We start from the raw sequence: 26,011 nt of genomic DNA, 5'->3' as shown, positions 1-26,011 counted from the left end.
TCGAAGGATATGCACCGCACCACACCAACGCGACAGAGTGAAAATGGAATTTTGGAAAAGGATGATGAATTTTGACGTTACACAATATGACAAACGTGCCCCCTTTGTCCAGTTAGATCGTGTACATCTTGTACATTCCCCGGCCCCCTTTTTTGTGTTATGGATTACTATCGAAGATACCCAGCAATCATTTGCAATATACCACATTCAAAAAAACCTCACCCTGCGTCATGTTCGGGTCCTTGAGAAGCGAAAGTTTCCAAGTGGCTTTCCGGGGGTGGGCTGGTGCCAATGTTCTTCTCGGCCGTCATCACTCGTCTTCTTTCCTACGTTGCTCTGCCTCTCTCTTTTATCTCCCGTGTTTTTTCTTAACCTAGATACCTCAAGAGGGCCTGATGGAGGTCGAGGAGAAAGAGTGTTCAGCTAAGGCATCGTCTCGAAGGACCATCCAGGCCAAAAGTAAAAAACAAACATGAGATGAATGCTTCTGCTGTTGCAGTTAGACAACCCGTCCCTTACAGCGTCCGGGACAAGAAGTCCAAGTCTGCTTCGGGCATCCAGTCCGCCCACCACCAGCGACCGACGCTGTCGAGGCCCAGTTGATCCGGGAACAGATTGGGATCGTCCATGCTGAACGCGAACGGCGTGCCACCACCACCCCATGCCGACTCGGCGGGAATCATGGCCTGTGGTTCTTGTTGCGGCAAATCCGTGCTCGCCGGCAGGTGATGAGTTGCAGTGTGTCCTGCGTTGACCGCCCCGCTGTCGGCAGGCTGGCTTACACCGGAGGCACAACATTCAATGCCGTCCAACGGCCCCAATGGTGGATTTTCGACCACCAGCTGCCATTTCCGACACAGTTCAGGGCCAAAGGGCGCGAAAAACTCTGCCTGATCCGGCGTCAGAACTATCCGGACAGACTGCGCCGTCTCTGGAAGTGTCGAGGAATGCTTCATCATCTGGTTCACCACTCTCTCGGCGCCGAGGCCGGACGGGAATCTCTTCTTGAACTCGTTCAGTGATGATCTGATGATTTCGATCTCTTCGGTCCGATGTGTGGCCAACGAGGGAAACCGCTGGTACGACAGTTGCAGGAGTGCGGCGACCATGAGGTAGAATATCGAGGTCACGGCGAGATGCGAGACATCCTCCCAGGTGAGATACTCTTCGAAGATGCCCGAGATGAAGGAGGCGGCGAGGAGGGCGACGGGCGACGGAGGCTGATCTCTCTTGTCTTGTCGGAAGAGGATGATCAGGGATGTGAAGTAGATTGTGTGGAGCTGCCGGGATTTGAAGTTGTAGTCATTCAGCCTCTTCGTCTCGGGGTTGTAGAGACGTAAGCTCGGTGGCACAGCTTTCAGCCATCGGCGAAGGGTGTCCTCAAAGTCGATCTTTTTGCGGTCTGAGAGCGTGCCACGACGGTGCTCCGCCGTCATATCTCCTAGAATGGACGTGATCTGGACAAAATGCATGAATAGAAGTGCGTCCTCGTCGGCGCTATCAAAATCGTCCATGCGAAGGGGTCGCACATTGGAGTCTTCTGCATTGGTCGCCCTCGGACGTCCGTGACTGGCAGCGATCAGATTATCCCTAGACTTTATCGTGTTAGTTGTGTGGACCGTAATTGGGAAAAGGGCAACAACTCCTTACGACCAGAGCCCACCAGATCCTCCGCCTCAACTTTGCATCTGCCATGCGCCAGTCCGGCTCACGGTGGAGGCCCAGCTGGTGTGCGAGGGCGACGCTGATCCTGAGCCAGAAGCTGCTGTTGTCAATCGACACATGCTCCGGACCGGAGGGGTTCAGCCACTGCAGGAAGATGGTGGCCATGATGGCGTGGAGGTGATTTTGCTCGGCATTCGTGTAGAAGAGCACTTTGGCGCGCTGGTAGCACCGCTGGCCCTGTTCTGCCGCCTGGGGCGTGGACGAGACGATGCTTCCCGCCACCAGCATGGCCGTGACAAGCAGAGTGTCTTTGTTCTTCGAGTCGAGCCGTTCGAGGTCCGCCTCGCTCACCAACGGCATCCACGGACGACATCTCTGTAGGAAATTCCTCAGCAGCGTCTGTCGGAGCGTCCCCTGAGGCTGCTCGAGCACGGACAAGTGCCGCCGGATCTTCACCTCGAAGGTGTGCCATGAGCCGGCGCGGGGGCCGGGACTGTGGTAGTGAGTCGCGTCGTCCTCGTCGATCTCTGCGTGGGCCGAGATGTAGTCGGCACGACCGAGATAGCTGGGTTGCTGGGACGGCGTCGAGGTCTTCTCGCCATTTGTTGCACGCCGGACCTTCTTCTCTTCCCCAGACAATGGGATCTCGTCGTGGCGCAGGACTTGTCGTCTGCGTTTCCTGGTATGCGGCCTTGTTCCTCGACTGTCAGTGCAGGGACCCTCTGCGATTGATAGTGAACGTCAAATAGAAACGGGGTTTCCCTTACAGACACGCTCTTCCAGCGTCCCGGCAATTCGAGCAAGATTCGCGTGTGCTCTCATGGAGATTCTTGTCACATCGGACTTTTCTGGTGTGGCAGGCCTCGCAGGCGCTGCCTTGTTTGGAGGTTCCTGGCACCGATGGATCCGATTTGGTCGAATTCACCCAGCTCGGATCTTCATTGTCTGTAAGGGACATTTCGCCGCGGCGATGTCGACAACGCCGTGGATGGGACGAGAGGGATGGGCGGAGAGAGACAAAATCGTCGAGAAGGCGAAACATGACAAGCGCCGCGGCAAATTGGGAGGGATTCAATGCCATGAAATCGCCGAGTCTTTCCCACGTCGGCCCATGAATCTACAGGAGAACAGCTTTGTAAAGGCTCGCAATGGCGATGCATAGATTCTATAATACTTGCCATGAGATAGACAAGAATTACTAATGTCCAGGGTCGAGCTGTGTTTCTTCCACATCTACCGTGTCACGAATATGGCGGGGACCACTGGTCAGCCTTCTGATGTATGGCGACATATCAAGAGTTTGCCAGATGAACAGGAGGATGTGAAAGGGATAAAGAGCGACAGTCTTAACAACACGGTATCGGAAGACAAATATCTGCCGTCTGTCTATATCTACCCGAGTACCTCCAACGCTCTAGGCCCCAAGCACCTTCAGTGAATTGACAGCGTCGACGATAGTCTCTTTGATCGGCCTGTATGTGATGCCCAGTACGTTGACGGACTTGCTGTTGTCGATCCCCCAGGGTGGAAGCGTGTCGGTCACTTCATCGCGAAGATTCCCCTTGATTTCTGGAAAGGCTTCTTCCATGATCTCCCGGAGCTGCTTCTCCGAGGCTGCTTGAGCAACGACAAAGAACCTCTGATTGGCAGCTTCAGCTCTTTCGATGGCGAGCACATGAGCCAGAGCCAAGTCCCGAACATCGACGTGGACAGGGGATCCCACCGGACCAGCTCGTGGCGTCCCACGATAGAGATTCAAAATCCGCTGGCTGGAAGTGTTCAATTCGTCCAATGACTTGACTTGATGAAGCACCGGTCCGTATATCATGGGGGGACAGAGAGTCGTCAGGGTGAAGCTGGGCTTCTCCGTCTCCACGAAGTCCCAGGCAGCCTTTTCGGCGAACTTCTTGCTCGCTCTATAGGCTGCCTGTGGGTTCGGCGCCGCCAGAGCTTCTTCCATGGTCATATCATTCCAGATCTCTTCATTGTACACAGCAGGTGGGTTGCGATAATTCGACAAGGCAGCGAAGGATGACGTGATCACCACATGCTTGACAGACCTTGCTGACTGGTGGATGGCCTTTAAAATTCCTCTCGTTCCATTGATGGCGGGATCCAGCAGGTCTCTCTTGTTGTCGGTGACGTTGAAATGAAAAGGGCTGGCAGTGTGCACCACAGCTTCAAAGGGCGGGTCAGCCTTGACAGCCTCGTCAAAGGCGCCGTCCACCGCAATATCTCTGACGATCGTGTATGACACTGGTTTGCCCTTGAACAATTCTTGAAGGTAGTGTCCCTTTTCGTCCGAACGGACAGTGACAACTACGTTGTGCCTAAGGAATGGTCAATCCTGGACGACGCTCGAGGGAGAAGTCAAGCCCAAATAGAATTTACCCTCGTTTGAGCAGCGCATCTAAGCAATGAACAGCTAGAAACCCGCTGCCTCCAGTGAGCAAGACCTTCATGATGGGGAATGATATAAAACCCTGCTCTTTATTGGTCCTTGATGGCCAGTACTTCTGCCCTATGATCTCTGATGGAAATGCCGGCCATGGCAGGAAAGACCGGGAGGCCCTTTACATATATTTTGTTCCATGGTCGTTGTCTTATGTCCGTGTCCGGCAATTCGCCATTCGCTGCCGTCTTCCCATTGATTTCCAAGCCTGCGGTGATAAGCGACGACCACCAGAAAGATTGTCCCCAGCTTTTTCATCGCAACAGGGAGACGAGGCACGAGATTCATGAAACGATCAGGAACGAAGATTGGATTGATTGCCCATAGATCTGCAATGGAGGCCGATGCCCTGGAGCTCCTGGGTCAAGCCGAGTGTCAACATCTGTCTGCTTTGGCTGGTCGGAGTTTGACGGCGCCTCTGCCGGTCACGTAGCAATCTAGTCATACTGTGGATGCCAGCAGTGCCACTACTGGTCCTGTTCAGCAGTTTGTCAGCCGCGAAACCATGTTGCTGGGAGTGGAGGATGGTGAGAAGCCGATAAAATTCCCGGCAGCACCAAAAAGCCCCCTGGTATGCAGCCCGCCAGACTGGTCAGAAAGGTGGGTTCGTCTGACAGAAACCGAGAGGGGGATTAATTGTGATCAACCAGCTTCAGAGCTAGGAAATGTCGGGTCAGACACTCCACCATTTTTATTATCGACGAGCACACCGAATCACCGCAGGACACAGCGTGTGTACTGTTCACTTCGCACGCGACCACCTTTGATATGTGCTCTGTGGCACCGTCGCCCGTGAGTGTGCCATGCGCATGATTTGCCGCCATGTGACGCCTCCAGCTGGATCATTGTCTCCATTCTTCGCACCGGCACGGCTTTGGCAATGGCTGAGAGGCGTTCGTCTCGTCCTGCTCCTAGCCTGTCTGGCTTCAATAGCCACCGTACACGCACAGACACCAGGCCAGATCAAGGCACTCAGAAAAGAGGCTGAAGATCTCTTCTATCATGGCTTCGAGAACTACATGTCCTACGCCTTTCCCGAGGATGAGCTGCGCCCGATCTCCTGCAAGCCCTTGACCCGCGACCGGGAGAACCCCGCGCATATCGAAGTCAATGACCCTTTGGGAAACTACTCCTTGACCCTCATCGACAGTCTGTCCACTCTCGCCATCATCGCCTCCAACCCGTCGAGTTCGAAGCGCAATAAACCCCTGCGGCTTTTTCAGGACAGCGTCAGGGATTTGGTCGAGCAGTACGGCGATGGCTCCGACGGTCCGTCGGGCCAAGGGCTAAGAGCAAGAGGATTCGATCTGGACAGCAAGGTGCAGGTCTTCGAGACAGCGATACGAGGTCTTGGGGGGCTGTTGAGTGCTCATCTATTTGCTGTTGGCGAACTACCGATCCGCGGCTACGCTCCTCCTCGCAGGCAGGTTGCATATGCTCAAGCATGGCACAAGGATCAGTTTGATGGCAAGAGGCAGGGCGTACTCTGGTCTAATGGATTTGAATATGACGGCCAACTCCTGCGGCTGGCGTATGACCTGGGTAACCGCCTGATTCCCGCCTTCTGGTCTTCAACCGGCATCCCGTATCCTCGCGTCAACCTCCGGCACGGGATCCCCTTCTACGTCAATTCTCCCTTTAATGCTGGCGCTGAGGCCGCCCAATGCGATGCTCGCCCCGGACCGCCTGAAATCACCGAGACATGCAGTGCTGGTGCAGGAAGTTTGGTGCTTGAGTTTACAGTCTTGAGCAGGCTGACTGGGGATCCCCGCTTTGAGGAACTCGCGAAAAGAGCGTTTTGGGCGATTTGGCAGAGGCGCAGCGCCATCGATTTGATCGGGGGCGGAATTGACGCGGAGAGTGGAAACTGGATCGGCACCTGGACAGGCGTTGGTGCTGGGATTGACAGCTTTTTCGAATACGCTCTGAAGTCGCACATCCTGCTGTCGCGGGAAGCCCATCCAGTCTACCAAAACATAGACGCCTTGCAAGATCCAAGGATACTTCATGAATCCTTACCCGTGGAAGACTCGACTTCTGGGGCCTTTCTTGATGCCTGGAACGTTGCTCACGCCGCCATCAAGCGGCACCTCTATCGTGGCCCAACGTATCAGCACCCACATTACATCCAAGCTGATTTCTCCACGGGCGCAGCAAGGGGATTCTGGATTGACGCATTGAGTGCGTACTATCCTGGCCTTCTCACCCTTGCCGGACACGTTGACGAAGCCGTGGAAACCCATCTTTTACAGACCGCCCTCTGGACCAGATTCTCTGCTCTACCGGAGCGGTGGAATATCGTGACCGGAGGTATTGAAGGGGGGCTTGGTTGGTGGATAGGCCGACCAGAGTTCATTGAGTCTACCTACTATCTCTACCGTGCCACAGAAGATCCGTGGTATATTCACGTCGGGGAAATGGTATTGCGGGATATCAAACGACGATGTTGGACCAGGTGTGGCTGGGCGAGCATCCAAAACGTGCTTACCGGAGAGCAGACGGACAGGATGGAGAGCTTCTTCCTCGGGGAGACTGCAAAATACCTCTTTCTCCTTTTCGATCCTACACACCCTCTCAATCACATAGATGAACCTTTCGTCTTCACGACTGAAGGCCATCCTCTGATGATTCCCCGAAGTGTTGGCGCCAGCTCCCATGGAGAAGCTCTTTGGCATCCAGCACACAGCGAAGCGTCATTCTGCCCCGTCAAGCCTTCGCCTCTACCATTGACTATTTCCCGCGTTGCCTCGAGGGGTGATGTCTACCACGCTGCCAATCTGGCCAGGCTTCATCTCATGCCGCTCAGGGACAATGTCGAATCTGCTCTTGGTGAATACGCGGCGGACCACCCGAGTATTACGCTGCTGGATATCAGCTCACCTTCCAATCATACGTATTATCCATGGACGCTACCCCCTGAGCTCGTCCCTTGGAATGCCTCAAGCTCTCTCATCCCAACTAGACCGACCCTCGACATTTCTTTCCCCGCCATGGTTCCCACAGGCCAACCTGTCGCTCCTCTCCAACGTGTCAAAGACGGCATCTTGATCAATACAATCGGTGGCTTGCGGCTCGGAATGATTCAGGACCATCCTTTTCTCTTCGACGACGGATTCCACGACACATTCCGAATCCAAACAATCAACAATATTCCCCTTGGCAAAGATGAAAGGGTATACCTGGCGCGCGAGACGGGCAGAGATGTTCTTAGTCCAGCAGATCCTAATTTTATGCGCATTCGTGATGCCGTTCTGCTGGATTTGGTAATTGATCTGGACGCATCCATTGAAGACTCTGACGCTGCGGAGGCCGATGAACCAGCTGCGACTGCAGGCCAGGGATCTGAAAACAATGGAGAAGCATCGTTGGTCATCGATCTTCCACAATTCGAAGATGTTGCGAATGACGGCGCCATGCGCGCGGCATGGAACGCTATTGTCTCTCAGATCTCCAACCTCATCAGAGAAAGTCGTGCGCCCTCTCCATGGCCCTTCTCAACGCCTCTTTCACTCATTACACCCCCGACATCGAAGCTTGCCTCTACCTCTATGTCATCACCCTCAACAAAAGGTGGGGGGAGCAATTTGCTGCGGTACCACCTCTCCGCAGTAACGCCAACCGGCCCAGGCGCCGCACCACTGCCAGACTGGCCTGAAGCCTCCACCCTGCTATCACCTGGCGCCACCCTGCCTGCATTGTCGTGGACGAAGATCTACGTGACGGATGAACTTTGCGACCACAGGTTACCTCTGAGCGTGGCCAGGCAGCATCAGGTTCTTGTGGTAAAGAGGGGAGGGTGCGACTTCAGCGCGAAGCTGGAGAATATCCCGGCATACAAACCGGGCCCGCAGGCGCTGCAGTTGGTGATTGTCGTGTCGTACGAGCAAAACGACGCCGACGAGCACGGCGGTGGTGAGCGAGAAGCAGGGGGAGAAGAGCGTATCCTCCCGAGCGATGATAACGACGCACATCCCGATACCGCCTACTACGACGAACTCAGCCTGGTCCGGCCATACCTGCACCGACGACAAGCCACGCCGGCGGGCCTACCGCGGCGGAATCCGCTCCCGATGGTCCTCGTGGGTGGCGGGCAGAGGGTGTACGACGCATTGAAGAACGCCGCGGTCGCCGTGGGCGTCAAAAGACGGTACCATGTCGAGACCAAGGGCGTGAGGATCGCAAACCTGGAGATCGTGTAGAACTTTTTCTTGTTGGGAGACAAGGCAGCGGTAATGGATCAAGGTGTTGCTTTACTTATTTCATTATATGTAGATATCGCTAACTGACTATCGACTCCATGTGTAGATGCCAGCTCGGGGATTTGATATTTACAGTAGTAGATAGACATGGTTGATGATGCACAAAAGCAGAACTAGTGAACGTTCAAGCCTCTCTCTTGCTCAATATTCCTACCGTGTTACAAAAACACAGACCTGCGGCGACCCAGTCTTTTGCGTCTGATTCGTGGACCCAGACACCTTCATGTCGTTCTCAAACCCTGAATTCCTTGTCTTCTCAGTCTGATTGTATGAAATTATCACATTGTCCCGTCGCCACGTCACCACCGGCCCCTCCAGCTCTTCTCGTACGCGCGGGCCTCCTCTTCTGCGCGTTCAAGCGCCCGCCTCCACTCGCGTTCCATGCGTCTGGCAAGCTCGTCGGGCCGTTCGGTCCTTCCTTCTTCGCCATCGTCTCCGTCCCCGTCTCCGTCCCCGTCTCCGTCTGCAGCACCGTTCCCTGCTTCGTCCGTGGTGGGACTCTCGCATCCTCGTAGGCCGATAAACCGTCCCCATCTCCTTCGCTTCGTATCAAGGTCCACCCTCACCTCGGCAGCGGTATTGGTCGAGGTGTGCTCGCGCGGCCGGTGAAGACTCGTCCAAGCAGGAATCCAGGCTGGGTATTGGAACGTCTCCTCAACCGGTGGTGTGACTTGGTGATACCATCGTGCCAGAGAGTCCAGTTGCTCATGGGTAAGGAGGTGGTACTGCAGGAGACTCGTTGGGAATTCCGGGTGTGGGAGGCCCGTCGTCACGGATATCAGAGGAACCAAGGGGGCACGCAAGTGCTCGAGGCTGGACAGGTAATGCTGTCTGTTTCGTTGGGTTGTGGGCGAAATGGTGGGGATGACCTGAATGTGATATTTGGGCGGCGAGGGAAGGCGGCTGTTTTTCTGAGGTTGTCTGCGAATAGGAGTGCGAGCCTGAGTTCGAATAGGGGCAGGAGTGTGAGAGCGGATGAGGCGTCTAGCGCTGGTCGTGGGCGATGCGGATTTGGTGACGATTGCTGGTGTCCAGTCCATAGGCGTCGGTGCGTCAGAGAATGGGGTAGGTACGCATTCTGCCTGGTCTTCTTCACGAATGGTCTCACTGGTAAGTACTGTATTGACACGCAAAGGCAGAGTCAAGACTCTTTCATACGCCGGGCTGCGCATGGCCATGCGACTCTGCCGGCCGTTCTCGCGAGGGAAACTAGCTGTGACTGGTGTGTGGGCGTAGTGAAAGTGTGCTCTTTCAGGCGTCCGAATTCGATCCCGGGCTCGTGCAGGAGACATTGGCGCAAAAGCGGCTTGCGCAGGAGACATCACTGGTGATGCGAGGCTGTTTCGTCGACGAATTGTGCCATTGGCATTGCAGCTGGACCGAGGGTTCGGGCTGGGCATGGATGGTTGGGTAGGGGTCAGAGCAGAGAACGTGGTCACAAGGGCGGGAAGCGGCTCGGCCAGAGGATTTTCAACAGCTCTCGACGAGTGCGGCGATAATGGCGACAAGGCGGGAAGAGTGGGAGATGTCGGGTTAGATGAAGCCATGGCTGCTTGTTTGATAAGCTGCTCTGTTTGATAACTAGAGATTGGTATACACTGTTGGAAAATTGAGATGTTGCGACAACCCAACGAAGAGGTTGCTGCAAAAGAATGTTGCAGCAGGAGCAGTAACGGTTATGAGAGAGGTCCATCATTACCAAAGGCCGGGCTAGATCCAGGCCACATCTTGAAGACAATGAGCAGAGTCGGCTTAGAATAGGTGATGCATGGGCGCTGTTCTTTGACCATGATAAATTTGGCAGTTTCGGGCCTCATTGTGATCAGAACCAGACCGGACGACGGTCCTTTGTTTGAAATGTGCCATTCCGAAGATCGAGACAACGGATGACGACCAGCGACACTGGACTCTCGAAAAGAGAGAAAGAGGATATCTGCGGTTGTGCATTTCCAAGAGCTTGATGTATAGTGGTCAATCAGTTGGCGATAGCGGCATCGCAGACCATGACATCTCCCAGGATACCCTGTAGAATCCGATTGTGGCAGTCGAACGGGAGGGGGGTTTTACCTGTGCTTTATTCAATGCTCGATCGGAATGCACTACCGCTCAAGACAGCGTCCGTGCTCTTTGTTGACTCAGGTCATTGTTCCAAGTCAGATGCGACACGAAATGATTGCCCACACCATTCTTTGGGGGATGCCAACCCAGAGGATCGGCACAAGGCTTTGCTTGGCTCTTCTTGGAGGTGGATTTGCAGCTGCTTGTCAAATTGATCATTGACAGATCAGGCACTGGTCGAGGCTGTGGTAGAGAATCTTTGTTCAGGGGCAAGTACGGATATGGACGTCGTCTTCCAGAAGAATGGGCATCTGCCGTCGATCGGAGAGCCAGACGTGCGTCCCACTTACTTCTTCCTGAGTAGTCCGGGTTAGCACAGGCCCAAGGCTAGTGGCAGGGAGTCTTGGTCAGTGCCCTCAGAGCCTTGGTACTGCGTAGACACACCCACCCGAAAGAGGAGCGGAAGGGTTATCCCCAACCGAGATGCATACGTAGGTCTGGAGAAGGGCTGGAGGGGCCTGGTTGTTGTGTTCGTTCTCTTTTCCGCGGTCAATCTAGGGCTTTGGGAGATGCAACCTCGGGAGTCAGGAACCAAGACTGATTGGAGTTAAGGACGAGAACTCGGTACAGGTGGATTGAGGAGTGGGTGGGAGTGGAGGGGAGCTGCAGGTGGGAATCGAGCTTCCCTTTTAGCCTCATTTCAGCTGATTCGCTCAGCTGAAGGATGGGATGGGATGGGATAGAATGAATGAATGGGGTCGAATGGGTGAATGGATGAAGGGGATGAGATGTGATGAGACAGACGCACAGACGCAGGCGGGCAGAGTGTGGAGGGAGAATGCCGATGCCCAGCAAGCAAGTGCAAGCACCGGTATCGAGTCAACTATCGAGGACTAATTAATGGGGGTTTCTGTCCCTCTTTTTCTCGTCCCGCCTACGCCTCCGACATGAATTCGTCGTTGGCCTCTTCGCCCTCGCCTTTGTTCTTCCTGTCAATGGGCTCAACCAGTTACTACGGGTAGGCGAAAGCCAATCCCTCAAGCCAGCTATCTACGTCCCGACCTCACATCTTCGTCCTCGTCCGCTCTCTCCTCGCCTTCGTCTCTCCTAAACCCCGCCAAAACACCTCGCATTCTCCGTGTTCTCTAGATGTCCATCGTACAGACATGAATCTTAACGTGAACTCACCGCTATCTCGAAGCCACACTGCCTTTCCTTGTCTTCTCCCCGATCCACGTCAAAGGTCACACTTCGAGTCGCAACGCACATAAGCCTCCCCATCGATCACGCACCTTCTGTTCCCATGATCGATCGACTTGTCGGCCGGATAATCTGCGACCGACATCAATGCAACTGACTGCCATCCCCCCTTGTGTTCGATCCACTCCCTGAGCTGCCCTCCACGGGCCTAGAGTGTTCTTGCAGTCATGCCATTGTGTTTCGGGAGTAAGGATGACGAAGAGCCAAAAGACGAATACGACCAGATCCCTTTCGGTCTGAAATGGCGCATGCATTGGGGCAAGAAAGAGACCGATCCTCGTACTGGCGAAGCGGTTCTACGCCTCAGCAACAATCGAATCATCAAAACCCACTGTGCCAACACCGAATACCAAGCGCTGCTGCTGATCGACCGACACACTTCGGTTCCCTCTTACAAAGTCCTCGCGGTGTACAATCGACCGGAGGGAAAACTGGTCGAGTACGAAGCATATCCAGGGAAACCTTTGGACCAAGTATGGCCGACCATGTCTGCACACAAACAGAATAAAGTTGTGGCCGACCTGGGGCGCTTCGTCGAGCAACTCAGAAAGATGCAACCACCCAAACAATGCGTCGTGGGGGATGCCACCTTGGGAGCTGCACTGGATCACCGATTTGGTTCGGGTCGCATAGGCCCCTTCTTTTCAATCGAGGCGTTTCAAGAGTTTGAGCGGAGAGGACACCCGGCGGACCATTTCCCAGAGAAAGAGATCCAGATGGTTCACGCACCCAAGAAACCCTACCAGCTCAAATTCACACATGCCAGCCTTTGTCCTCAAAATATCCTAGTGGATGATGCCGGTCGCATATGTGCCCTGGTAGGCTGGGAGTCGGCTGGATGGTATCCTGAATACTGGGAGTACACTCAGATGTGCCATTTGACACCGAAGACTATGGGTGACTGGCTAGAAGCCATGCGCAGAGTGATGCCAGCTTATGACCAGGAGCTGGCATGCGAAGAGGCGCTTCGTGCCAGGTATACCAGCTCAATATATGATGCACCGAGGAGTGTGCGGGCTCCGAGTCCTTCACCAAGCCAACTACTGGCGGAGCAACAAGAAATCGATGATAAGAATACCGAGGATACAAGTGGCTGAGATCTCCCGGAGAGGGATTCACAAGATGGGATGGTCCTCAATCTGGTCAAAGTTCAACTGTGGACAAAAGGCAAGACAGAGTACATCTCTGGGCCTCTGCATCATGTTGCCGAAGCGCTTGTAATGGGTCGGGCGCCAATATTTGGCAACCCCCAACACGTTGTGGCTGTTTGCTCTCGTCGTGTTGAATTGGATCTTAAGCACCAGTGAGCGTCGTTGGAAGCATTACTGAATGCTGATGGCAGCCGTCCGTTTTCCGTTTTTTTTGGTTTCATGCACAGCGAAGGCGTCGGGCTATAAACCATGGGAGTGGGAATACAGGCACTAAGAGTACAGCGATTAGGATGTGAATCGCTTAATATGTGGGTGGCATTTCGTCTGCTACAGCTAGGGAGGCAGGCGAGATATGCGCACTAGTGGAAATCCAGGCATTGTTAAGGCGACAAGAATTTCAGTGCGATAGATGGACAATCAAATGGGTTGCGATGCATATTGTCAGTGTGCATACTCCGACTAGAAGAAACCAAACCCTGGTTCTATTGCACAACATGCCCCCTCCCCCCAACCCCTCCAAGACGAGCCTGACCACGGCGACCTGTCTATCAATCAACGGTCTTACGTCCTCCAGTACTTCAAGTGTCATCTGGTCGTCGATAGAAAGAGGGTAGCCGTTATTCGTAAAAGGTGTTTTGCCCGCCGTCAGAACTAACGGCTCTCCATCCTCAGATCTCATGGCCCGCTGCCAGGGTAGGCTAGAGGTCTGAACGGCGTCCTGTCACCAGCTGTCAAACCGTTACCTCTCCGTTACCTCACCCGCCCCCCACAGCGACAGACACCACAATCAACCTGTGCTGGTGGTGGTGTTTCTCGACCATAATGACGGCTATGTCTAGTTGAGAAGCTAAGTTACTGTAGAGGGCATCCGTCGCCTGTTACTAGTCGTTGAGAAGAGTGGTCCCTAGCATTCAAACACAATGTCTTCCTACCTACTGTACGTAGGTGTAGATATCTGGCTCGCCGTGCACTGGCTGGTAACTCAACTAATCAACCACTGTCACCACTGCGAGTCTTCGAAGTCGCACACTTCGCAGCTGGGGTCGCAGGAAAGGTTGAGGTAGTGAGCTTAGGTGACCGTGTTCAGGACGAGCCCATCGCAGAGGTAGGTAGGTATAATATATAGTAATTATGGCGAGCCAGGACTCCAGAAGGAGTTATCATACCGTACCGTGGGCGGTCTACCATTCACCAACCCACTCGCATACAGTATATTAATTCAGTCAGACGTCACCTCCAGGATAATATTCACCTCTCTCGGTTGGACGTTAGTAATAAGTTAGTATCATCCACCTCTCACATACCGATAGGCCGGGCAACTTACAGCTTAACCTTGTCGTTTCTCCCCGGCCTTGTGCTCCAGAGTCATATTGAGCTTGATTTTAATGTAGGAGCTCCCGTCGTAGTCGAAGATCAAAGAAGACGGTTTGGTGTCGGTGTCCCTCTCATTCCCGACTCACTCTGTCCTGACAATGTCGGTCAATCGCCGGTAGCAGATAGCGAACGAAACAGGTAGCAGCTTTTCTCCCATGTGTTGGCGTTGAGCTTGGCCTTGATGTAGGACCTCCCATCGTATTTGAGGAGATCAAATACAGCAGGTCTGATTCGAAGCCTCTCATTTCCAGCCAGCTCTGCGTTTATGGTGTCGGCGGCCCATTTCGTATCATTGCATTTTTGCAGTAGTAGATTTCTGTCGTCTGCCGCCTCAAAGGCTGTGGTGGAGAACCTAGAGAACTCACTCAGATGGGAGTGTGTTGAATGTGACGGCGATGTTTGCGCCTGCAATGAGAACTCTGATAAAGTGGGATCCGAGATAGAGGAATCTGGATGGAGGTACAAATGGGAGAGGTCGGATGGGAGCATTACGGAGTCGCATCTGAAAGGTTGAGGGGTTCCGAGGAAGATTCTCCGGCCTGAAAAGAGGACTATTGTTGGGTTGATGGGGCGTACCGATACAAGAGGAGGGTAATAAAAGTTGAATCAAGAGGGTGCGTCAATAGGAGTGGAAAGTAATGAGGGTTGGGTTGAGAGGGCGCTCCAATACGAGAGGGTGTTGATGCTGATAATGGAGATGAGGGTGGACAGAAGATCATCAAAGAAAAGAAAATCTGACATAGTCATTCTTGTTGTATTGGTTGCATAGTGACTGATGTTACTGCCTCTTGGACCAATCTTGATGATATCCTGTATCTGATGCGTGATGTTTTACTCCATCCGACTGACCCAGCCAATCCACTTATACTCCGAATACATGGCGAGCCGGAACATAAAGATGAATAACTTTGTAAATGCCCCAAGATCAGCAACTCCACTCGTATTGTTAACAACCTTATCGCACACGTTGAAGCGCCCGTTGAAAAAAGGAAACCTTAAGACTCTCCGATTCTGAAGTGGGAAATTCCTGACGGTCTGATAGAAAAGATAGGCGCGAGACCAAGTCCAAGCAAGGCTGGTTCTTGCATGTGTGAGTATGGGTATGGGTGTGAGTGCGGGTATGGATCTTGACAGGGGTACATGGAATTCTTCTCCCCTTGGTGTTTGTGTGTGAGGACAGTCAGACTCTCCCTCATTACCATCTTCGTTGTCGCCCTCGTAAGACCTTTGTCGTGCTCCTCAACATCGTGTCTACCCTCACAACTTCGTCTTCATCTTCATCTTCGCCTCACCCTCACGCTTGTCCTTGGCATGCGCAAATGCCCGCTCCACGCGATCCAGTACGTCCTCTCGGGCGGGTTGGTCGGTGTCCAGCCATTGCTGCACCGTCGCCGCGCCGGCTTCCTTCCTGGCGCCACTCTGAGGCTGCCCGTAGTGCTGCGGTTGTTGGTCTCGTTGATGATGTTGATGGTGGCCTCCACTTGTGCTGCCGCTCACGACGCTGGTGGTGCTCCAGGCGTGCTGGCGAGCGGATTTGGTAGTGTCGGAGGATGTTGCAGGCGGCATTCTCGGGATTTTCTGTCCGTTGATCTTCGTCCTTTGGACTCGGCACGGTGACTTGTGGTTATAGTTCTGGGGGGCCTCCCTGCGTCGGCCTAGGACTTGTCAGGTTCTGGGAACAAGTCGTTCTGGCCTCTTGCCGTGTGGCGGAAGACTGTCTCGTCGATGACTTCTCGGCCACAGTGGGATGGAGATGACGTAGAAGGGCGGTGTTACCTTTTGCTTTCCCTTCTCTGTGTTGAAAATCCTACCGATAGCGAGGATGCAAAATTTTGAGCTGGCTCGATTCAATACAGGATAGAGCAAGACGTTCCGTGATCCGCGGTCAACTGATGCTGTGTTTCTCAGAGACTCCTGTCAACGAATAAGATGTATGCTCAACACCATGTTCTCATTAACACTCTTAGACTTGGATGAGGAGGAAAAAAAGAGCCTGTGCTAGTTAGTGGATGGATCAACATAGGATATATCAACAAGACAGTTGTCGTTGGCAGCCATCATGTCCAGTCCCGGCGATGGCGCAGTAATGTAACGGAGAGGAAGGCTCAATGCGGTACTTGTGTCCTGATGTGGCCTACAAAGGTTCTCGTGCACTTCGCTGGGTGTTGCCGCAGAGCGCGATCACAGCTCTCATTCATACCCCTACCGTTGTATCCATCACATCTGAACGGGTGTGCGTTAGCAGATTAACAAAATTCCCGTACTTCTTAGCTTCTGCTCCTTTACAATGGGGACTCCGTGGTACCAAGCATGGCACAGGATGATCAAAAGTCCCATGGGAGTCTGGACCGTCAACAGCGGTGGATACGCGCTCAACGAGTCTCCATGCCTTCAATAAGCAAGCCATGCAAACACGCAAGCAAGTAGAAACGAGGGAAGAAGCTCGTGCCCCGACCCCACAAATGAACTCGATTTCTCAGAAGCTGAGCAGCATCTGAGACGAAAGGGAGAAAGCCAGAACGGCCATGAGTAACAAGACAAGAGCCTGTGAACACAATAGCCCCGCCAAGTGGATGCCTGAGGCTTTGGGGGCATCAAGGCCACAAACAAAAGTGCGCAGCCTGATGTGCCAGGGAACCGGATCGCTTAAGCAACTAGCCGTCAGCAAGGACTTTGTGAGGGCTTTTGTTCTCACCGATGATCGGCACTGGCGGAGCAGCGACAGCATTGGCAGTCGTCATGCTCAGGTGATGGGTTCGGGGATGATCGGTGACAAACATACCGAGTACGGAGTATTTCTGACGAACGGTCAAGGGAATCGTCGCTCCAGCGCAGGACCAGGGGGTGGAAGGAGAAGGAGAGTTAGAAGGGAGCTCCTGAAGGTCAGCAGCCAAGACGACGCTGATGAACGGGATAGTAATGGGCAATGGCCAAAAGATGATAGGTCTCATTAGACTGGGCTCTGGAACTCTAGACACTGGAGCCCCGGGATGAGCCTGCAATGCCGCAACGGGCGCTTAACGGTGGATGGATAGGCGATGGATCATCTCCTCCCAGTAGATTAAACTCCCTCACTTGGGCGAAGAAAGTGACAAACCCAAGTTCTGCTGCTCTCCTCGGAGACTCAGAAAAAAAAGAAATGCGGCATTTTGTTGGGCCATTGTTTCTCACAGAGACACACAAACAACACCCTGCTCAAAAAGGGAGTGATTGTCGAAGAAAGAGGGAAACCACGCGGCCTTTCTAATGATCAATATGTGTGCATATCGAGTAGTGGTCACCGGGATGCCGGGAGGATGCCGGGCTCCTGCAAGGGGCAGCACCTGCAGGACCAGCAGGACCTTTCAGCTGACCATAGAGTCATAGAACATGGAGCCACCTAGGGTGCCTAGCACTTGGGACTTTGGGGGCCAGACACCAAGCAATGAACGAGCCGACGAAAGAGAATGCAGAGACGCGGTTGCCTTGTTGCGGACGGAGTAGGTGCTCCTAGGTAATAATAATGGACGCCTTTCATGGAAGGGATCTTTTGGGCGGCACCCCCAGGTGCCCCCCCCCCATGGATTTGGAATCTTTGAAGCGAACCATCATCTACCTCTTGGTACCTACTCGTGTCGCTCTCTACCAGGCACCAGGACAGGGAAAAGACCACGCGGGCACGGCAGAGACACACCCCTCCCTCTTTTCCTCTTCATCTTCTTTTCTTCTTCCGAGTGCTTATCCTTTCCCCCACCCACCTCCGTATCACGTCCAGCCTGGCCGGCTCAGGCACAAGTGCATCTCATCCGAGCCCAAAGGGATGGACCGCGCCCGCTCCGGTCAAGCCTCGAGGTAAGATGCTGATGGCTGGGGGAGCCAGTGATGACTGGTGGAACTTTTGTCAAAGAGAGGGAAACAGAAAAAGAGAGAGGTAAAGAGCATGCCGCCCCAGGATGGCTGGGTCATGCCACAGGTCTCCTCTACAACATCCCACCAGAAAAAGAAACGTGCGAAGCTATGGAATCTTTGTATACCACTCCCAGCCTGCCTAGACTACTGCCTGCAACACTCATGGGCCCTTTTGGAGAACCTTTGCAGGGTGGGTTTTTACGAGCCTCTCACTAGGCCGTGAACTGCTAGCCATGCTTATGGCCTCGTTCCGTCCGTCGTCCTCTATTACCCCTGGCTGCAGCCCGGCCTTGTTCCTATCCTCTCCAACGTCATCTCCCAAGGGGGCCAAAGGCACACAAGGCGCAACCCCCGAGCACCCCTGGTGCCTTGTTCACGAGGCTTGCCACCGACCCCCCCAGAAGCATATGCCCGATGTCATGGCTTCTTTTGCCACTGGCAGCGAAACAAAATGTTGGCTTCGCTCGCTACAAAGAGTCCAAAGTGGCCTGGCCTGCAGCATCTGGCGTTTGTAGCTCTTCTTTAGATTGGGTGCAATCCTGCTCCTCCATGCATCCCGTGTCTGTCTCCTGCTTGACAAGTGTACAACCTTACCGGCAGCCTTAAGGGCTGGCGTCTTTGCATACTTTCTATCCCACATTCAGGTTGTGTGGCTTAAGGCTGTGGGTAACCAACCATGGGACCCTCGAACCTGCCACGACCTCGTCCCCAGCCTAAGTCGGCCTTCAAACGAGTCCAATCAAAACAGACTCGCGATGTCGCTTTCGGCCCTCACAAGGACCGCATCCAAAAGTTGTATATCCACGATGAGCGACCCCTGAACTGGATCATGGACTATATGAGAAGGGAGTATGGTATCAATCTGTCGTACGAGCATATCCCATTCCCCCGGTGCCGTCCACCTGTACTAACCACGCCATCCCAGAGTGAAACAGTACAAGAGTCAGTTGAAGACCTGGGGCCTCAGACACAAACTCACAAAGCGGGATGCCGCCTTCATCTTGAGGTTGCTGGACCAAGCCAAGAGCGAGGGCCGCGACGAGGTCGTCATCTTCTCCGGACACCCTCGACGACGAGAGGACATCACAAAGTACATCCAGAGAAATGACAAAGTTGCCGATGAAGACGACCTGCTGTCCTGTATCACCGACGAAGACAGGACCCCCCCTTATATCACCTTCCCTGTCGAAGAAGTCCAGCAGCCACCGCCCTCCCACTTGCCGCCAACACCTCCATCCGCAAGCTCGTTTGGCTCTCTGGAATCTCATGCCTTTCGGCCCATATCTCCAATGAAGGTCCCCATCCCGTCACCAGAGTCAAGCCCTCGACATTCGGGCGAATTTTCGTACGATGCCAATCATGCCGCGGGTCCATCAGAACCCAGATATGGTGGTGATGAAGCAGTGTCTCTCGAGTTGACCTTCGTCCAGGAGCGCGTGTCCGCACAGCAGGCAGTCTTGACCCGCAGCCAGCCAGCCATCCCGAACATCCTGGGTCCTTTCTGGCGTGCTCAGCAAGAGCCGATTCCATCGAGCTGGTGCGAGTTGTGGGACAGCGATGATCCGAGCAAGCAGTGGCCGGCTGACTTTACCAACGCCGTGCTGTCCGCGACACCGGCGGTCGTTGAAGAAATTAGCGACCTTGAAGTTGACATCTACCGGTTCGGCGACAATACTCACAGTCGGCAACTCAATGACAAGAGTCTGTCGGCGGAATTCGTCATGTACTGTCTGTATTGGTTGATTTGTGCCGGCCAGAATGATGCCCGGATCCGACCAAAAACCGAATATTACTTGACGAATGCCCTGTTCAACTTCTTGTGCATGCTCACGAACGAGAGCTTCCCTGCCGGGGAATGCCTGGGGGCGCTGAGCATTGTATCGGTGCTGTTCGACTGCTACGGCCAGTGGGAGAGGCTCTCCGAACTGCTGACCAAATGCGACGAATTGACCAAGAACCACTGCGGCCTCGACAACCCATTGACCATGACGATTGAGTTCAAAAAGAACATGCTCCAACGTGGTGGTGCGGGTTGTCCGCCTCACGATATCGCTCGTCTTTCGCTCATTGTAGCTCAGATGAAGATCCGCTTCTCCGAGTCGTCTGCGCCCGCCTTGACGGCCAGGTACAACTTGGCCTGGGCAATGCTGGAGAACGAGCTGAAAAAGGAAGTGAGGGCTCCTGAGAACTTTGAGCCAGCTCGAAGAGAGCTGCTTGACCTCACCCGTCAGTGGGAGCAATTTGGAGACGACCGCATCGAGACCATCATGGCCGCCGCCACACTGGCCAGGGCCACCTTCTATTGCGGAGATGCGGAAGGGGCTGAAGCCATCATTGTCCAGTCTGTCCTGCCCCGAGTGCGGAAGAACTTCCCCGAGCAGCATGCGTATAGTTGGGAAGCAAAGCACCGACACGCGTTCTTCCTCTTCCAACTAGCCAAAAAGGAGACCGGGGCAAAGAAGAGCATCCACCTGCAGCTTGGCGAGCAGCTGCTGCGTGAAGTCGTGCGGCACAGACATCGCATTCTGGGTGAATCCAACCCGAAGTCGACTCACTCTTTCCAACTCCTCAGAGACATCCTCAAGGCACAAGGCAGGATATTCGAGGCAGATACACTATCCGAATGGTGTGAGCGCCAACAGTCACCATATGGGGTTCGTTGAGACAGGGTATACATACAACTTAATTCCCATCAGCTCTCACGGTCAAGGAATCGACTCTTCCAGGCCTTGGCACTGCGCGCTGGCCTATGACCGGCCAAAATACGCAGCAGGCCCTCGGTCGGCGCTGGCGAAGCCGTCTTTGTTGTTTGTGGCCAGTCAGCATTGCGGTTCGACAAGGTCACCGACAGGCACACTCAGCCTCGGACCGTCTGCCATCAAAACAAACGGCCCCCAAACATTCAGCCATCAACTCCTCGGGTAGCGGCGAGTCTTACATTCACCGTTCCGGCCACCTGGCAGATCCTTATTGAAGCCATACGTTCCATTCGTCCCATAACTGCTGGACGTGCTGGAGGCCGACATGGTGCGACTGATCATGCCACCATCCAGCGACGACATGGCGTCGGACTCCCGTCTTGACTGGCATCGAGAAGCGCTCTCGAAGGCCGAACCGGGCGACACTTGCATTGAACCATAGACTGAGCCATTGCTCGAGCTATATCGTGGCGCCAAAGGGGGTCTCGAAGGCACAGGGATTGGAGATACACCTGTAGCCGCATTTCCCGAGGTCGCGTCACGAGAGCTGTGCCTTGTCAGTTGAGGTTGAGATTCAGCCTGTCCATGACAAGCCCGCTTGCGGTCCTGATGGATTCGACTCTCTGAGTAACCTATTGTGCATCAGTACCCTTCAAGTGGGAGGAAGTACGGCGATACGCACGCAGTCGCTTTCGATGGTCGTCGCTTCTATGCCACCGTGCTGTGTCATCTCGCAGAGATGTGATCATGTGCTGCAGCATACCATTCAGTGGTTGCGATTGGGCAGGGAATTTGTAACACTTACTCTCGGTGGCTCAGAAAACGACTGAATGACATATCGGTCGCCTTTCTGCCGCGCTGTCAGCTTGCTACTCGAGGCTGTGCTGTGTCCCGGCCTCAAACTACATTATTCTCCATGACCTTGGCATCTCGGCCAAGGTAGAAGGGCAAGTCGGCCTCGACCACCTCTCGCGATATCCCCTCTTTCGGGATGGCAAAGGTGTTATACTGAGGCATCGTCAATCACAATGGGTCCAGGGAGGGCAACAGTTGCCTGGTGGGGTCACAGGATCTGATTCTCGCAGCCAAGCGGAAGGATTCATGCAAGGAAGCGTCGAGACGGAGAGATCATCAGTGGCGAAAAAGAAAGACGAAAACCTGGGTCGCGGGGATTGCTGCTGAAATAACGGAGCGGGAAAGCTGGTGGGAGGGAGCTGGCCGGGTTGCGGGTTGGGATTGCGAGCTGCCAATCGACGCCATGTGGGAGCTTCGAGACCGCGAGCGAGCAGGAGCGGGGTATTGACTGCCCGTCGATTGTCCCTCCAAGCCGAAGAGCCTCAGGTCGACGACGTCCCCCTCCAACCGGTGAGGGTCAACGGGTTTGTCCTTGTGGTGGTCCAAAGGCCACGTAGGCCGTGGATGCAAGCCATCAACCCTTATCCACCAATATCATGGTCCGAGAGAGCTCGCGGAGGGACACAAGAAATTGCTTGTCCATCGAGTTGGACAGCTTTGAACACGGGCGGGTGGGCCGCGAGCTTGTGGCTTGCAGGTCGCTTGCTGCAGGGCTCGTTGATAGCCGAAGCACCTGATCCAGAAGACATTTTCCTGCCCTCGACGATTCTCGAGTCAAATGGGCAATACACACGAGGACGGACAGGGAGGTGACAGTGACGATATCGAAGGGAAGGAGAAAATGCAGAACAGCACAAAACGAACGAAGACAAGAGCCCCAGTAAGGTCAGCACCGACCAGGAGGAAGCCAATGCATTCCCACTCGGATGGCCTGCTCGGCTAGACCAGAACAGAATGGTACCACCTCCCTGGCGAAGCGTTTTACGAGCAGGCAAATCGCTGCCATGTCATGCAGCATGAATAAGCGGTGAAATCGAGATCCCTTCCTGCGTGGGAGTCGAAGGAAACCCAAGTGTTTGCATCCACGTATCTAGTACAAAACCATCCGTGTTCCAGCCTTGGAGTGCCCAATTCTATGCCTACATCAATTGTCCGCTGGCTACCCATGCCAGGAACGCCAAGGGGCTCATGGATGTCCCTATGGCGCAGTCAGCGCCCTGGCCCGAGTTTCTGCTGCCGGTCGATATTCCAGAGCAGACCAAGATCGCGAACGTCGGGAAAAGATAGGATAGAGGTTGGGAGGAGGTTGTAGGAGGCTATTGGAGGCCAGGCAACTCACGTGCCCCTGAGCATACCAGCCTTATGACGAGGCTACAGTGGCAAAATTCCCGAATATAAGGGCTTTACCTGATATATTGCCCTGTTGCTGCGTGGACGCCTCCACGGCCAGCATCAGATGCGTTGTTCGCACAACCAGCTCTGCAGGGACAGTTGGCATTTGAACTGGACTGGGAGGTAGAGCAAGAAACTCACCTTGGATCTCTATCGAGAAGCTCATCTGCACATTGTCGACATCGGAAACTCGATTCCCATAACATGCTTCATTCTGGTCACGCACTGCAACCCGCAGACCGACATTCTTTCTGTAGTCCGTCCACATGATGTTTTTGTCGGCGCCTATCGTGGGGCAGCTCATGGTTGGCGTCGGACCCAGCTGCACGCCCTCTGTCTCTTGCTCTTGTTGCCATAGATCCAGAGCACGGTCCTGGAGCCATTGTTTCCACACTCGCATGACGCCTTGGCCCGATCGCACGATGTGTACATTGCTCAGAAAGACGCCTCTCCGGGGCCCCAGCCGCACCAGACTCGCATAAGCGCAAAACTGGCCAAACAACTCGTCGGGATCGAGATTCAGGGTGTGGCTGACTTTGGTGAAGCCTCCATCGCCTCCATCGGCGTAAATCGGCATTGTCCCAGATGCTGTGGAGGACGACGCCGTGTTCAGCACAGCACCCGCAATCCGGCGTGCAGGCATTGAACCCTGTATTCCTGGCCGCTCAGGTCTAAAGCGACTGTAGAGCCCACCTAATTTCGCGAGCCTGCCTTCTTCGCCGTCACAGTCTTCATAGAGGCTTCCCTCACCTTCATGTTTCGAGCTGAGACCATCGGTGCCGAGGTAGGTGCAAAATAAATAAGGGTCGCTGTATCGCTTGCTCGGATGGTACGCCTCCAGGATCAGTTTGTAGTCCGGGAGGGCGGCGGCGAGGAGAAGTCGGAAATGGAGAATTCTAAGGATGATGGAATGAAACCGCCGCGAGACTACCACCAGAGGCAGCAGGTCTTGAGTTTCAAAGCCCGAGAGGATAGACACGAGTATCTGTGAAAGTTAGCAGGCGAACTTTTCCCCTCTACGGCGCACGGGCAGGCATACCTCATTTGGGAGATCGTACAGACATCGAGGATCACAAGCCATTTCACAAGACGGACGAAACGGCGCCCATTGACGTCGGCTTGGTCAACGAGGATATTGATCCGACGAGAAGTTTGGCGGGCTACATCCAGCAGGCCACCACGAGCTCGAGAGAGTAGTATGTAGCTGGCCCGCAGCAAAGCTTCGTTCGAGTCAGTTCATCCTCACTCCCTCTCTCGCAAACACACACAAGAGGTAAGGATGACTCGGAGGATGGATGTATAGTAATAAGAATATCATTAATATTAATGTTGTCAGGAGATGCCGTGATGCGACCCGAGATCGGAAACATGGTCACGGCCTCCGGCAACCGAGACAATCATACACCTGTGCCCCGGGCGCCCGATAAGCACAAAGGCCCCATTGACGTAATGATTGAGGGGCTTTTTCGAGATCATTTTGGCTCGATACCAGAGCTCCAGATCCGTGCTCTGGACACGGCCTACGACGAACTCTCGGAGGTGGAGACAACAAGGTCGGTTTGCCATATGGCTGGATCCTAGTCGACTTGTCCATGTTGCATTGGATTGCTGAATGAGGTCCACTCCTCCTCCGAATATTGATTAGAGAGGTGCTGGAGAACGGGACAACGCTTCATCACCCAACAAACAATCCCCCTGCCACGACACGCACAAGAAGAACGTGAAAAATGCCTGACACGATCCTCGATGACATCTCGCACCGCCGATACAATCCTCTCCGGGGCAGTTGGATCCTAGTCTCTCCCCATCGCACCAAGAGACCATGGCAAGGCCAGCAGGAGAGTCCTGGAGTCATCGACCTGCCCGTGTACGACCCCAAATGCTACCTGTGTCCGGGAAACACGAGGGCGTCCGGGGATGTCAACCCCCAGTACGAGAACACCTACGTCTTCGTGAACGACTTCAGCGCCGTGAAGGAGTCGCAAGAAGATTACAAGTCACCAGACGAACCAGGAAGCCTGCCCAGCCTGCTGTTACAGGCCGAGCCCGTCAAGGGCAAATGCTATGTCTTGACCTTCAGTGCCGCCCACAATGTCACGTTGGCAGACATGACCCCAGCCGAGATCCTCCCAATTGTGAAAACGTGGACAGACATCTATACGGCGCATATATCCCCCCGGTCGCCCTTGGCGGCACAGGCTAAACCGACTCATCTGCCGCCGTCGAACCCCCATGCAGACGTCGGACGACCCAAGGACCAGTACCGGTGGATGCAAATATTCGAGAACAAAGGTGCCGCCATGGGCTGCTCCAATCCTCACCCGCACGGGCAGATCTGGACGACCACGTCTCTGCCCGAAGAGCCGGCAATTGAGTTGGAGCAGTTGAGGAAATACAATCGCCAACAAGGCGGGGGACACATGCTGGTGGACTATGCCCGCTTGGAACGAGAGAAGAACGAACGGGTCGTCTTCCAAAACGAGACTTTTCTGGTCATCTGTCCATGGTGGGCGACCTGGCCGTTCGAGACCATGATCCTACCCGTCAAACACATCCGCTCTCTCGTCGATATGAGCGAGAAAGAACAGATAGACCTGGCACAGGCTATCGCAGAGATCACCCGGCGATACGACAACCTCTTTGAAACGAGTTTCCCGTACAGTATGGGCATCCATCAAGCGCCACTGGACGGCAACGATGAGGAGATTGAGTGCTCCAGTCTTCATCTGCATTTCTACCCTCCACTCCTGAGGAGTGCCACAGTCAGGAAATTCCTCGTCGGGTATGAAATGCTGGGAGAGCCCCAGAGAGATATTACACCGGAACAAGCTACAGTCAGGCTGCAGAACTGCGGAGGAGAATTGTACAGGAAGAAGTTGGGTACCAAGGAGGGAGAGGAGGTTCAGAAGCCGCCCGCAGCCGACAAGCCCACCACACAGCCCAGCTCATGATGGCCGA

General features: G+C 54.3%; 10 protein-coding genes across 10 annotated transcripts; 4 read left to right on the top strand and 6 right to left on the bottom strand.

The window, feature by feature from the left end:
* Positions 1–515: 515 nt before the first annotated feature.
* AYL99_04808 (hypothetical protein) lies at positions 516–2,623 on the bottom strand (the record flags this gene model as incomplete). The annotated part of the gene is made up of 3 exons (XM_018836320.1): positions 516–1,595; positions 1,651–2,356; positions 2,433–2,623. The coding sequence occupies 3 exons, from the start codon at positions 2,621–2,623 to the stop codon at positions 516–518; spliced, it is 1,977 nt and encodes a 658-aa protein (XP_018693173.1).
* Positions 2,624–3,079: 456 nt separating this feature from the next.
* Positions 3,080–4,127, bottom strand: AYL99_04807 (hypothetical protein; the record flags this gene model as incomplete). The annotated part of the gene is made up of 2 exons (XM_018836319.1): positions 3,080–3,995; positions 4,057–4,127. 2 exons carry the CDS (start codon positions 4,125–4,127, stop codon positions 3,080–3,082), a joined length of 987 nt encoding a protein of 328 aa, XP_018693172.1.
* Positions 4,128–4,920: 793 nt separating this feature from the next.
* Positions 4,921–8,316, top strand: AYL99_04806 (hypothetical protein; the record flags this gene model as incomplete). Its single annotated transcript, XM_018836318.1, has 1 exon — positions 4,921–8,316. One exon carries the CDS (start codon positions 4,921–4,923, stop codon positions 8,314–8,316), a length of 3,396 nt encoding a protein of 1,131 aa, XP_018693171.1.
* A 359-nt stretch (positions 8,317–8,675) lies between these two features.
* Positions 8,676–9,923, bottom strand: AYL99_04805 (hypothetical protein; the record flags this gene model as incomplete). The annotated part of the gene is made up of 1 exon (XM_018836317.1): positions 8,676–9,923. The coding sequence occupies one exon, from the start codon at positions 9,921–9,923 to the stop codon at positions 8,676–8,678; it is 1,248 nt and encodes a 415-aa protein (XP_018693170.1).
* Positions 9,924–11,861: 1,938 nt separating this feature from the next.
* Positions 11,862–12,791, top strand: AYL99_04804 (hypothetical protein; the record flags this gene model as incomplete). Its single annotated transcript, XM_018836316.1, has 1 exon — positions 11,862–12,791. The coding sequence occupies one exon, from the start codon at positions 11,862–11,864 to the stop codon at positions 12,789–12,791; it is 930 nt and encodes a 309-aa protein (XP_018693169.1).
* Positions 12,792–15,476: 2,685 nt separating this feature from the next.
* AYL99_04803 (hypothetical protein) lies at positions 15,477–15,785 on the bottom strand (the record flags this gene model as incomplete). Its single annotated transcript, XM_018836315.1, has 1 exon — positions 15,477–15,785. The coding sequence occupies one exon, from the start codon at positions 15,783–15,785 to the stop codon at positions 15,477–15,479; it is 309 nt and encodes a 102-aa protein (XP_018693168.1).
* Positions 15,786–18,783: 2,998 nt separating this feature from the next.
* Positions 18,784–20,770, top strand: AYL99_04802 (hypothetical protein; the record flags this gene model as incomplete). The annotated part of the gene is made up of 2 exons (XM_018836314.1): positions 18,784–18,974; positions 19,033–20,770. The coding sequence occupies 2 exons, from the start codon at positions 18,784–18,786 to the stop codon at positions 20,768–20,770; spliced, it is 1,929 nt and encodes a 642-aa protein (XP_018693167.1).
* Positions 20,771–21,016: 246 nt separating this feature from the next.
* AYL99_04801 (hypothetical protein) lies at positions 21,017–21,823 on the bottom strand (the record flags this gene model as incomplete). The annotated part of the gene is made up of 4 exons (XM_018836313.1): positions 21,017–21,438; positions 21,489–21,558; positions 21,612–21,656; positions 21,713–21,823. The coding sequence occupies 4 exons, from the start codon at positions 21,821–21,823 to the stop codon at positions 21,017–21,019; spliced, it is 648 nt and encodes a 215-aa protein (XP_018693166.1).
* A 1,198-nt stretch (positions 21,824–23,021) lies between these two features.
* Positions 23,022–24,134, bottom strand: AYL99_04800 (hypothetical protein; the record flags this gene model as incomplete). The annotated part of the gene is made up of 2 exons (XM_018836312.1): positions 23,022–24,038; positions 24,093–24,134. 2 exons carry the CDS (start codon positions 24,132–24,134, stop codon positions 23,022–23,024), a joined length of 1,059 nt encoding a protein of 352 aa, XP_018693165.1.
* Positions 24,135–24,780: 646 nt separating this feature from the next.
* Positions 24,781–26,004, top strand: AYL99_04799 (galactose-1-phosphate uridylyltransferase; the record flags this gene model as incomplete). Its single annotated transcript, XM_018836311.1, has 1 exon — positions 24,781–26,004. One exon carries the CDS (start codon positions 24,781–24,783, stop codon positions 26,002–26,004), a length of 1,224 nt encoding a protein of 407 aa, XP_018693164.1.
* Between the last annotated feature and the right edge of the window lie 7 nt (positions 26,005–26,011).

Source organism: Fonsecaea erecta, assembly GCF_001651985.1.
Source record: "Fonsecaea erecta strain CBS 125763 chromosome Unknown Scaff4, whole genome shotgun sequence".
Lineage (NCBI taxonomy): Eukaryota > Fungi > Ascomycota > Eurotiomycetes > Chaetothyriales > Herpotrichiellaceae > Fonsecaea > Fonsecaea erecta.
This window is presented reverse-complemented; position numbering and strand designations above follow the sequence as displayed.